Source organism: Chinchilla lanigera, unplaced genomic scaffold (assembly GCF_000276665.1).
Source record: "Chinchilla lanigera isolate Chin_1 unplaced genomic scaffold, ChiLan1.0 scaffold00008, whole genome shotgun sequence".
NCBI lineage: Eukaryota > Metazoa > Chordata > Mammalia > Rodentia > Chinchillidae > Chinchilla > Chinchilla lanigera.
In genome coordinates this window covers 37,699,039-37,711,406 of record NW_004955409.1, presented here as the reverse complement: position 1 = coordinate 37,711,406, position 12,368 = coordinate 37,699,039, and the positions used below count along the sequence as shown (strand labels likewise).

The following is a 12,368-nucleotide window of genomic DNA, read 5'->3' as shown; positions in this document are numbered from 1 at the left end:
AAGGCATCACAAGAATGAGAGTGTGCTGGGGTCAGCTCCATCTTTAAAGGAGCCCTTTGTTGAGCAGGAGTGACTGCTCCTGTGTCAGAGCTAATGCAACGACTGACACTGTGCTGCCTAAGGGTTTTGCTTTCAGAGGACAAACACCCAAATTTTGAGAAAAGAGCCTCATCCGTGTTGGGTTTCTGAAGCAGAGCTTTTCTTCTTGGCACCAAGAGGTCAGCCCTGCCCCTCTCCCCTGGGGCTGAGACTCTGCCACCACGTCCCCTGGACTCCAGGAGACATTGCCCCTAGGTTAGCATCCCAGGCAGGGCAGGATGCTGAGGTGCTCTGGGGTGCTGATGGGTCTCCTCTGGCTATAAGAAGTCTCATCTTTTCCCCAGTGTAAGCACTGCTGAGAATGATCCTGTTATTCACCGCTGTCTACCACATGCCTGACAGGTGCCCGTGCCCATGCTCTCTCTTCATTATAAGTCTTCATCCGGTGTACACGTGCATGCAGACAGGGAGCTGGGATTGTGCCCACTTTACAAATAAAGAAATGGAGGCTTAGGGTAAGATCCTTCCCAATCCTAATCTGAATAGGAATGGCATCGCTAGAGTTTAACTCAAACCTGTTTACTGTAGCGTCTTTTTTTAACCACATCACTACATTGCTTCCACCGTTACTCCTGCAGTCTATGCAAGAAGATCCTCACCTCACAGGCTACCTGTTTGGCCTGTAGTTGCCCATGCTGAGCCCTCCTGCAACAGTGAGTGGCTTCCGCATAGCGACTCAGTGTTTCTAAAGTGATGAATGGGGTTGGCAAATACAAGTACTGAAGAGAGGGAAGCAGAGACTTAGGGAGACTATTAATTAGATGTGTACCTACCTTGAGAGAAAAATTTAGCATCAAAACAGGAGAGTAGGCTGTTTGAAAGCTTTGTTTCCTAAGAAAGATGGCTACAAATCAATACGGGATGGCAGGCAACTGCCCCAGGTGGCAGAGGACAGGTATTGGTATTGCTTTGTATCATGGTGTAAACACCGGCAGTAGAGCGCTTGTTTTTGGAGGTGGAACGAGACTCCAGGTGCAGCCGAGTAAGTACTGAGCCCTGGACCCTGGTCAGACGCGGACAGTCCCTCCTCTGCTGTCTTGGGTGATGCATTGGTACTTCCTGAACTAAGTCTGAAGTGAGCTTGAAGTGAAATTTTGGATTTTCAGCTTGTGGCTTAATGGTTTATTGTCTCATGGTCCTTGCCAACAGGAATAGGCCTTTTCATCACTACAGAGAGAGACTCATTGATGGTTGCTAGGGATTTTTATCAGAAAAGGAATATGATTGACCATGCTGAAATGTTTATTTTTATTTTTGAAGTGAAAATGCCCAAAGAGAGTGGACCTTGGGCACATTCTCACACAAGAAGAACTGAAAGCCTAAATAATGTCATGAAAACAATAATCAGTTTGAGAAATGGGACCATGATCAATTCATCTTTCCAGATAAATGAAATATCCCTAACAAAAAGATTGAAAGCAGGATCTAACTTAAAATGAATTAAAATATTTCGAGGATTTAGACACTCAACAAATAATCCTTGAGTAACTATTTTATCCCAAGAACTAGGCGAGAGATGTGAGGAGAGAAGGGAAGGGAAAGGGGCGAGCAAAGGAGAAGGGAAGGAAATGCAGTCTCTACCTCCAGGGCTTCTCAGTGTGAACAGTTACAGCCCGTGTCCCCCAGGTTGCAGTGGAGGTACATGCGCATTCCAATGGGAGTACACAGGAAGGCACGACTGGCCTCCTGTCCTACCGCCCTGTGCTCACACGCGCCCCACAGCACCCTAACCTCAGTAAGGACAGGACCCGCTCTTCTTCATTCTCATAGCGCTGCAACTCAGCACAGTGCCTGGCACATAGGTATCACTCACGCAAATGATTGTTACGAGGAAAAAAGTTCCTTTTGGCTAGAACAATCAAGGAAGGGTTGGGTGGAGACAAAACTACTGTTTAAGACATTAGCAAGTATTGGTTTAAACATTAGCAAGTATTCCCCAACGGGAAAGAGTTGTTAGACCTCAAAATCGTGAGATTACAGAACCCAACCAAATGCAGAAGGGCAGAATGGGCAGTAAAACATTAGATTACATATGGGGCTTGAGACTCTCTTGCACTCTCTCTCTATCTATCTATCTATCTATCTCTACCTATCTCTCTCTATCTCTCTCTGAGAGGAAGCCCATCTCCCCAGGGAAAAGCTCTTCTGTATTTATCTGTTCATTTGTGTGCTTTACCAAAGCCTAAAACCCCTACAGAGTTCAGGGACATAAGAAATGCAATAGCTGTGATAGGAAAACAGCACAAATGGGGTTGAGCAGCAAAACGAAAAGAGGTTTAATGACAGATTATGAAGTTTACCCAGGGAATAGTATTTCAAATAGTATTTGAAATAAAAAGCATGATTGAAAAATATGGTGAATATTTAAATTAAAACATTTATTAGGTAGAAGACAAATTGCCATTAATCCCCCTCAAAATACTTCCCCTCACTTCAACCACACTTATCCCATTATTCTTGCCACTTTCTGAAGCAGTTCTGGAAGACCTCTTTCGTGAGTGTTTTTACCAGGTACAATAAAAAATATGGCAAATAGTGCTGCCAAATATCCTCGAACAGAAAAACAGGCTTGTAAGAACATTATGGTGTGGTCTTCACCCACCTCATACACTGCCCTGGCCCCACGCGACTTCCAGATTTTCCCCAAAGTTAAAATGACCACGAAGATCATTATAAATCAATTCAGAATAGTGAGGCAGCCAGACACCACAATTAAAGACAGGAAAGAGAACTTCCACAACTGCTTCAGAAAGTGACAAGAATAATGGGATACCTCTGTTCAAAATGGGGGGGGGGCTATTCTGAAAAGAATTGGTGGCAACACATCTTTTACTGTACCAACTTTTTAAAATAGATAACATATTTTTCAATCATACCTCATATGTAGCTCCAAGGTATATAGGAAGGTGTATCAAAGGAAGACTAAAACTCACATTTGGGAAAGGCTTTCAAGTCACACTGCCCCTGGTCGGTAATCCCTACAAAGTGCTGGGTGGTGCAGGACCCGTATGTTGTCTGCACACAGATCTGCCCTGGAGCTCTCCCTGGCAGTGGCAGGAGCATTTGCTGCTCAGCTGCCTAGGTGTTCGGCAATTGCCTAAATAAAATGAAGCTGTTTCATGATGATTAGAAAGAAATAATCAGCATCAATGAGGCCCCTAATTGTGGCCGCAGGAGTGGGCAGGAGAACAAACAGATTTGGAGCACAGAAAACTTAATGGATAAAATTAGACTAGCGTTTAGAATGGAATTTTAATTTCCCGGAGCTAGGGAAGGCACTTCCAAGGAATATATATATCTAAACCTGCATATGTTCCATGGATGCTAATGAGTATTTTAAGAAAAAACGGTTCTTAGGTCAAATAAGTTTGAAAAGCTCTGGATTTCTGTAGAACTTCTCAAAGACTTTAAAATGCTAATATGCCTTGTCAGCTTTGAAATACAGTAGACAGCCTTTTCCAAACTTATTTGAGTTTAGAATCTTCTTCTGCAGAGACATTTAGAAGGACTGTGGCTCTGTGAAATTCTCACTGAGAAGTACTTGTCTAAACCGTTCTCAAACTTTGACGACTTTTTTCCCCAAATGAATGTCAACCACAATCTTAGAAACTCCAGAGAGAGTTTCAGGCCCCAAGCATAGCTCACTTCTGACTCGCAACACAAGGAGGGCAGTTAGACAGCCCTCCTTGTGCATTTTATGTGGATATTCCTAGGGCAATTTTAGTCTCTCTGTACCCTCGAGAAATAACAGAAGCCGCGTTGTGGAAGGAGAGCCCCTCCCAGGCCTCGGCTCCAGCACTAACCACGATCCCAGGTTTCCTTGTGCTGGGAGTTCTCCCCTTCCAGATCCATCTCACATTAATGTCTGGCTCATCTCCACACTCTTCCATGGGTCCACCATCTCCCTCAGCCATCGGACCCAGGACGGATGTCTGCCCTCTGGCAAGGCCTAACAGCACTAGGCTGGCTGAGGGAAAGGTTGGTGGGTCAATCACACAGAAAGCTGAATATCCGGATCCAGTAGGCAAGTAGTCTTTTCTCTCTAGCTGTTGGGGAAAGGCTGACTGAAGGAAGCTAGAAAGCAGGGACAGGCGGTGAGTGCCCCAGCCAGGGTGATTCCGCCCAGGTTAGAGTTCTTGTAAAGCACCCTTCCATTGTGTGCAGTCTGGTGGCAGTAAGCTGACCTTTGGAGCAGGGACCAGACTGACTGTGCACCCATGTGAGTATGACTGTGCCACGGACCAGGACGAAAGGAACTGATGATTTGTCTATGAGAAAACAGGCGATAGTGTATCGCAAACTCGGGGATATGTGAAACAGTAATTTTCCATTTCTACAAGCTCTCATGGTGACCTAAGATGTTCCCATTTCTCATATGAAAGTCAGAAGTGACAAGAACCAATTGAGTACATGAAAATCTGAGCAGAGTAATTTACAGAAGTATAGAAAAGAATTTCAGGTACTCTGTGCTTTCAAACGAAGCTGATAATATCAGCACCAGATAATCTGAACATCCAGGAAATTAGCTAAGTGCCCTTGGGAGGAAGAAAATGAGCTCATGGCAAATACAAATTCTCTTTTATTCCAGCAGGTAGCTAAATTCTGTGGGTTGACTAACGAGCATAGGTCAGGAAAATCTGCTCATAAAGTCTTCCTTTCTGGAATTCAGGAAAGTCATGGACTCTCACTCCACTGGGCCCCCTTAGGCCCAAGCTCTTGTTCGGAGGGCAGGTGTCACATGAAATGACAAGTTATGGAGGCAGAAATGAATAAAGAGGATGATAGATCTGGGGGATATTCTGGCTGTAACCTCAGCAGGTATATTTAATACAACCTCCACACTTAACAGCAAACTGACAATAACCACATCATAATGTAAGATAATGTCCTGCATATAACAAGTAATCATGTGGGAGCACTTCTAATATAGTTATTATTTTCATGGCCTGGTTATACGATAGTTTACATGATTGCAAAAAGAAAGTGAAACAGCTTCCTTGGGAAACAGGAGATCTAAGAAACCAAGCCCTCAAGAGCATTTTAGGACAGTACTCTGAGGCCCCAATGGTTCCAGCAAGTTAGCATCAAGAAGGTTATCGCAAAGACCTTACCTGCGGTGGGGTATAACAGTGGCAGCAAGCTAATCTTTGGAGCAGGGACTAAACTGAACGTGCATCCAAGTAAGTAGAGTGGGGCAAGGGTGGAATTGACAGGTATTTCTTCTTTGTCCACGATACTGATTTGAGCCCAGGTATTTTCTTCTGTGGAATCCTAAGTGGTTCTTTCTATCAATCCCAAGAAAATCCTTCTGCCTCGCACTCGGTACTCTGGAGATATTACCCTTAAACTGAGACCTTAGCAACCATGAGGCAGATGCTAAGTTTGTGGTCCTGGAACTTCCAATAGAGGATACAAGATACGGTTGCCCTGAACAGGGAATTTTACTCTACTAAATTCTTGGTTTATGGAAATCTCTTGAACTTTCAACCTCAACTTAAGGTACCAGAGCAGAATAGAGCAAGAGAAAAGAACTGCACATACCAGAAACAGAATCATAATACACAGTAACAGAAGGTCTACCTCCTAGGAGTGTGGCTGGCCTGTGGGAGATCGATGCTTCTCCTGGTTAAGTAGCAGGTAGATCCCGTGAGTTTCTGTAATGGTGTCGCCTGTGGTGTGAACATGGAGGAATGGCTGGTAAACTCATATTTGGGGAAGGGACCCAAGTGTCTATAATAGCTGGTGAGTCATCCTGGGTGGCATCGTTTACAACCTCTTGGGTCAGTGTCATTCATCCTTTCCTTGGGGGTATCCATTATTACTATGGTATCCATTATTACTATGCGGTGGTTGTGACTAACTGTCTTACAGAGGCTTGGGAAGGGAAAAGGCACCACTTTCAATCGAGAATATCTATGTTTCTCTGGGTCAGACGCACAACTTTAATCATGCAATGGATTTTTTAATGCCTTCAAAGTGGCTATCATTCTGTAAAATGTCAGAGTGTGAAGAAGCCTAAGATAGATGCCTGATCTGTCCCCAAGTAGTATAAAGACTAGCCAAAGGTACACAAGTATTGTATATTTAGCAAGCTGAAAAGTATTTTATTATTAACAATGGATGTCAATAGGCACAACAGAGATTCAGCTAGCTAAGGGTCCTGGCTGGAAAGTTGCCCTAGACCAGTAGTGGGGAACCTACGACAGGCATGCTGCAACAGGCGTGCAGGGCCTCTCTGTTGGCAAAGAAGCCAAGTCACCCCAGCAGCCCCCCAGCAGCCAAGCATTCAGGTTTAATTTCAGTGTTGGCACTTAGCAATAAATACGTGAATTCTGGGTTATAGTTTGAGCAGTCAGTCTCTAAAATGTTTGTATCACTGCCCTTGGCAATGCAGACATGTTTGTGGTAGAAAAGATTCATTAAGCCCTGAAGGGTTCGTAAAGCTGTATGTACAGGGAGAGAAGAGCGGAACTCTAGGCATAGAGGATAACAAGGAAGTAGGTGCGGGGTTGGGAGTGAACATGCCTTTTGGCCTCAGTGAACACATCTGATAATAAAGTTGGATGAGGACAGAGCCAGGCAAAGAAGGTGTCTTCTTAGAAATGCAAATAAGGAACATCGGAGGCTTCAAGAGAATTTATAAATTAGGGTCAGAGTCAGCCACCAGGAAATTGAGAATCCAATTTAGAAATGCAGACCAGATGGAAAGGGAGAGGTCAGCCCTTCCCAGGGACGGTTCCTCCCAAAGTGGGCTCTGAGAGGGGTGACCCCACCTTCAGAAGAGGAGAAGGAGGCTTTCAGTAAGGAAGCTTTGAGAGTGGCGTCCAGGGGTTCACTTTCTGGAGCACTTTGGCAAAGACACCAGCATTTGCCTTATTCCTGAGACATCTGCCCATGCTCCCCGCTGACGCTCTCCAGAGCTCTGTGAGAGCCAGCTCTGCGTTGTTCACCCTCACTTCCGGGTTCCTAGTGTCTAACTACAGAGCACAGATTTAGTGGTAAGGAGCTCTCAATCACTGCTGTGCCCCGAGGGATTTAAAACACTAGAGCACTCAGACATGTGCTTCTGCGGTTAGTCTTGAATTATGATGACAGGTTGGGATCTTGAACTTCCACACTGAAAAATTGATCCAGGCTTGGTAAGGCTACCTTCTGATATTATCAGTAGTGGAATGTATTTTTCTTGCCAGGATTGAACAGGATGTCTCTCGTCCCCACAGGGCTCTAGCAGATGGACCCCTAAAGACCTCTAAATTAAAAGTGGCTCGTTTCTTATTTTAAGAAAAAAAGGTAACACTGCACTAGAGGTATACGGAGGTAAAAGTAAGCAAGGGGCTGCTGAAAGTATCAAGTAGCTCTAGTGCCACCTCATTTGTGTGGAAGAAGGACATCCAAGCCCTGGATGCCTGACCCTGAGACCACCCCCAGCTCTGCTGCTCCAGGGCGGCCTCACACCCAGTAGCTCTGCCTTGACTCAGCACCCCAGGATCACGCCAAGGGCTGATCTCTTTGGGCTTGGAAACAACTGGATGTCTGCTTTGCCAAGCCCACCCCAGCTGGCTCAGCAAGCAGGGTGCATGACGGGGATCTGAGAAAGCTTGTCTTGCAGTGGGAGAACCACAGAGGCAGGAATTCTAATCCCAGCCCTGCTGGCAGCTCACTGGGTGGCCCCAACATGTTAATACTCCTGGCAACCCTCTGCTTCCTCTTGTAAAGGGGGAGGTCAGAAAGAATAAACAATGAGAGTCACATTAAAAACACAAAATCCTGTGGAAACGCTAAAGAAAGAATAAGTCTCAGCACTAAGGAAAAGCCTCCAGCAACTCCTGCTTTGTGGGGCGAAGCGCAGACGCTGCAGCTGTGTGTCACTCCGAGCACATTACCGCGGTGATTCTCTGGCATATCAATAGCTCCCGATACCAACCCGCGCTCAGTACGTGCAGTTCACTAGGTATAACTTTATGTGGAGAAACACTCATTTGTTTCGCAGAATAGCCTGGTTACAAAGGTAGATGAGGCAACATCTCCACTGTACAGATGAAGTTTCTGAGGAGTAAAGGGCAGGTATGACTTCTTAAAGGCCTTCTATCCAGGAAAAAGCAGAGCCAGGGCTCAGACGCTGGTGTTGTGGTCTGTAGTCTAAAAGTACTACCAACGAGAAATAAATATCTTTGTGATAAAATAGATCTTCCAACTTAAAGCTAACATATCATAAACCTCCACTTCCTGCCACTGTGTAGAATAAATGGAAGAGACATATGGTTTGCTTTGCTGAATTCTTTTCCTATGCTTGCTTTGTCTCACCAGAGTACTATTGTTAATTAAGCTTGTTGAGTTTGGGAAAAATTCCTATGAAGCAGTCTGCATTTCTGACTTCCTAAAACAATAGGCAGAGCCTAGCAGAAAGCATGCCCTGAGAGCCTGAGCTCTGGGCCAGGACTCACGGCTTATGCCTGTTCCTGAGTCCCAGTCTATCGTGAGCAGCTGGTTTCTAAAATGAATGAGACTGGCTCACCCCACAGAGCCCAGTTTTGTCCATCACTAGAATCTGCCCTCCAGCCTGGGTTGGGGCAAACAAGGAAGCAAACCATCTCCTAACCTGGTCCTCTTGGCCTACAGACATTAATATAACAGAACCTGCCGTGTACCAGCTGAGAAACCCTAAATCCAGAAATGTCTCCGTCTGCCTGTTCACCGATTTTGATTCTACACTCAATGTGACAAGAGCCATGGGGTCCGAAGTGTCTCACACCGAGCAAACTGTGCTGGACATGACGTCGCTGGATTCCAAGAGCAATGGTGCCGTGGCCTGGAGCAACACAATCGATTTTAATTGTACAAATGTCTTCCAAGAGAATATGTTCTACCCCAGCTCAGGTGAGCGCTACTCATGTAAGCAGGGGAGCAAATCCTAATTTTCACTCTTTTAAAAGAGCAGGCTGATTACTGTGTGGAGGGCGGGCGGTAGGCCAAGAGTGAAGGAGAAAGGAAACTGCAGCAGAGAAACGATGGACGCCTGGGATAGGCGGTAGCATGGAGTCAAGTGGCAAACACCGTTTGGGTTTCAAAGACAGAACCACCCAGAGATGAGAAGGAAAATAGAACATTAAGGAAAGTGACTGGATTCTCTGCCCAAGCAGCTGAGTCAGTAATCACCCCATATACTGATATAGAGAAAACAAAGGAACAAACTTAGGGTACTGGGGTAAACTTTTTGGAACACTTGAAAGTATCTGTCCCTCCATGGCCCTTGTCCGATGCATGTGTCTCACTTCCTCTACTGGATCCCTACTGGGCAGCCTGTAGGGCAGGGTCTATGTGAATGGCTCTCTGGGGCCCACACCGTGTCACTTGTACTGGGCGCAGCCAGTTTTGTTGAGCGAGCTAAACGGCACTGAGACACCAGCGGGTTGGTCCTGCCGGGCCTGTCTCCCCCAGCAGGTGACTCATAAGTCCCTCCAGACCTCTCCATGAGGAACCACGGAAAGGCTGTAGACACTGTATTCACATACTCAGCAACCAAGAGGTCTGGGGCGGGACAGTCAGCACACTCTGGACTCTAAGAAAATTTCTTTGTTTCTCCTTTTAGACTTTCCTTGTAATGCCACGTTGGTAGGAGAAGGCTTTGAAACAGGTAAGAGGGGGGCCCAGCCCAGCTTTGCACGTCACTGGGGAGGTGATGGACCCACATGAACGTAGACTGGGGATAGAGGAGGGGCCCGGCGCATTTCTAGGAATAAAGTCATAAAGAATGGGAACAACAGCTCAAGCCCTGCTCCAAGCTGCAAGGGATCATTCTTGAATCCCTCCCAGAGTATCTAATTCTCTTTTCTATTTGAGGACGAGTCTCCAGTTTTAAGTAGGCCAATGGCTCGCTCCTAGGCTTGTTTTCCTTTCAGTATCTTCATGGACAGGACAGCCAAAGAGAGCTGCTGGGCGTCTGGCTGTGACATTTCTGATGCCCGGCCCTTTTGGTACAGCTCTGAACCGACCATGCCACACTCAGGACACTTTCCCTCCACAGGCGTGGGGTTTGCCCTCTTCCAAGAAACTCACACAGGCTGTAGGCAGAGGTCCTGTCACTCAAAACTCCCCAGCACTCCTGGCCACCTACTCTCATTTCCACATGAACTGTTCTTACTGGATCCTTCCAGTGGTTTAGACCCCTGGGATTGTGGTGACAAAGTCCAAACATCTACCCGGTCCCCACCCCCAGAAGGGCTCAGAAATAAAACAAAGACCAAGTCCAGTTGGTATTTTTGTTTTAAAACAAAGCACTGATGCCGGGCATGGTGGTGTATGCCTGTAATCCTAGCACTCAGGAGGCTGAGGCAGGAGGATGGTTGCAAGTTCAAGACTAGCCTAGGCTACAAAGTGAGCTCAAGGCCAGCCTGAACTGCATAGTGAGACTCTGTCTCAAAACAACAACAACAACAAAAAAAAAAAAAAACAGCGCTGTTGACTCTGGAGGAGCACACACATACGTTTGCATGGCATGTACACAGACACTCAAAGGCCAAGGCAGGTCCAGGAGCAGCCGCTCACCACCTGCTTGGGGCGAGCCGCTGGGGTCCTGAGGAGCTGTGCAGATCTCTGGTGTGCATGCCCATGACAGCTACGGCCTCTTCCTTTTACAGATATGAACCTAAACCTTCAAAACCTGTCCGTGCTGGGCCTCCGAATCCTCCTCCTGAAAGTGGGTGGATTTAACCTGCTCATGACTCTGCGGCTGTGGTCCAGCTAGGTGAGAGGCCATCAGAGCCGAGTGGGGTGGGGCAGGGTGGAGTCCCTAGGCTCGGAGAACAAACCTCCCCACAAGGATCTGCTTTTAAACCCTAAATCTAGACCCACCAAACACTTTCCCCCTCTTACAAGTTCCTGTTGTTAATACCAATGGCCTAAAACATTGTGTAACGAGACACTCATTTCAGCCTCCTGCTTGTGAAGAGCAGTTGTTACTCCCCATTTTAGAAATGAACAAACTGAGGCCAAGTAACCCCAAGAACCATATGCTAATGAGTGGACGCAAGAGGAAACTCCACAACCCTGACTCATTTATGCCAATCTCTTTCCCCGTGTAACTGAGGGGCCCAGGTCCGTCCTCGTGCCCTCGCTCCAGTATGGCTCTCTCAGCTCAGTGTGAGGAGACATCTGTCCCCCACCCTGAACCTGGCTGAGTCTCTGTGCCTCCTCCTCCAGGGGCCCCAGTCATCTGAATGACAGCCTGGTCCACCACCGTCCAGAATTCCACAGTCCTCTTGCTCCTCATGTAGCCCGTACTGAGCCGCCTCCCCACATCCCCGAGGTCCCGGGCCTCCTCAGCACCAGCCTGACTTCTGCTCTGCTCATCCCAGGTCAGCAAGGCTGCGTGGGCCTGCGTTCCTCTGCTCCCTCCTGCCCTTCCTCAAGCAGAAGGGAGCTCTCCCACTGCTCCGGCCACCCTGTCAATGCTGGATTGTGTCGAAGATGCTGAAGAGATGCCAAGGCTGCTGCCACCCCCACCCCATTCCCTACTGCTGCTTGTCACCGTTCACAGCAAAGGTGGGCGGCCACAGCCTCCCACACTGTGAAGGAATCCCTGCCCCTCCACAGGGACGGCCTCCGCTGTCCCACTGGGTGACCAGTCCCCAGTAGCTCCTGGATAATGTTGTGAAGAGCTTTTATTTTTTAAAATAGTGTTCATAAGGAAATACAAGTTATTCTTTCTCACAAGATGTAGAATGAAATTATCTCATTCCAGGGATGGCAAACCTGTGGCACATGCACCACAGTGGGCTGTTTGTTATCACTGAAAGCTCTCGAAGGTTCGCCATCACTAGCTAGACCTTCCCTGCCATGCTGTGACCTGAACCAAAATGTGTATTATTCGACTGCCCTGGCTTCATTAAAAGTGATCAAAAGAGTGGAGACTGTGTCCTGTGTGACTGGTTTTGGTTGGGGTCTTTTTCTGCATGTTGCTGGGCACTGGGTGGGCAGAGAGAAACCCAGGCACGCGTCCATCCTGCTGTCCAGGCAGCCGGACTCAACAAGCTGCTGCTCGGCAACCTCTCCTTGGAAGAATTTCTAAAAAGTTCCACTATCAAGCTGTGCTGGGGGCCAGGAAAACCCTCTTTTTCAGTTTTCATGCCACGCCACTGTACCACCCGTAACAGGAAGACCACACACGGGGCGGTAGTGATCTGGAGTTAAAATTTGCCAGACAGGGACCACACAGCAAGTGTCCCTGAAAGGCCACCCACTGTCTCCTGCCCTCAGGAACATTTCCTTGC

General features: G+C 47.2%; 1 gene segment (V, D, J or C); it reads left to right on the top strand.

The window, feature by feature from the left end:
* Window positions 1–12,006, top strand: part of LOC102015697 — a gene marked incomplete in the record, with an annotated part of 840,941 nt that extends 828,935 nt beyond the window's left edge. Inside the window, 4 exon segments of the C gene segment in view lie at window positions 8,719–8,976; window positions 9,689–9,733; window positions 10,737–10,843; window positions 11,454–12,006. Coding sequence covers window positions 8,719–8,976; window positions 9,689–9,733; window positions 10,737–10,843 — 410 coding nt within the window.
* Between the last annotated feature and the right edge of the window lie 362 nt (window positions 12,007–12,368).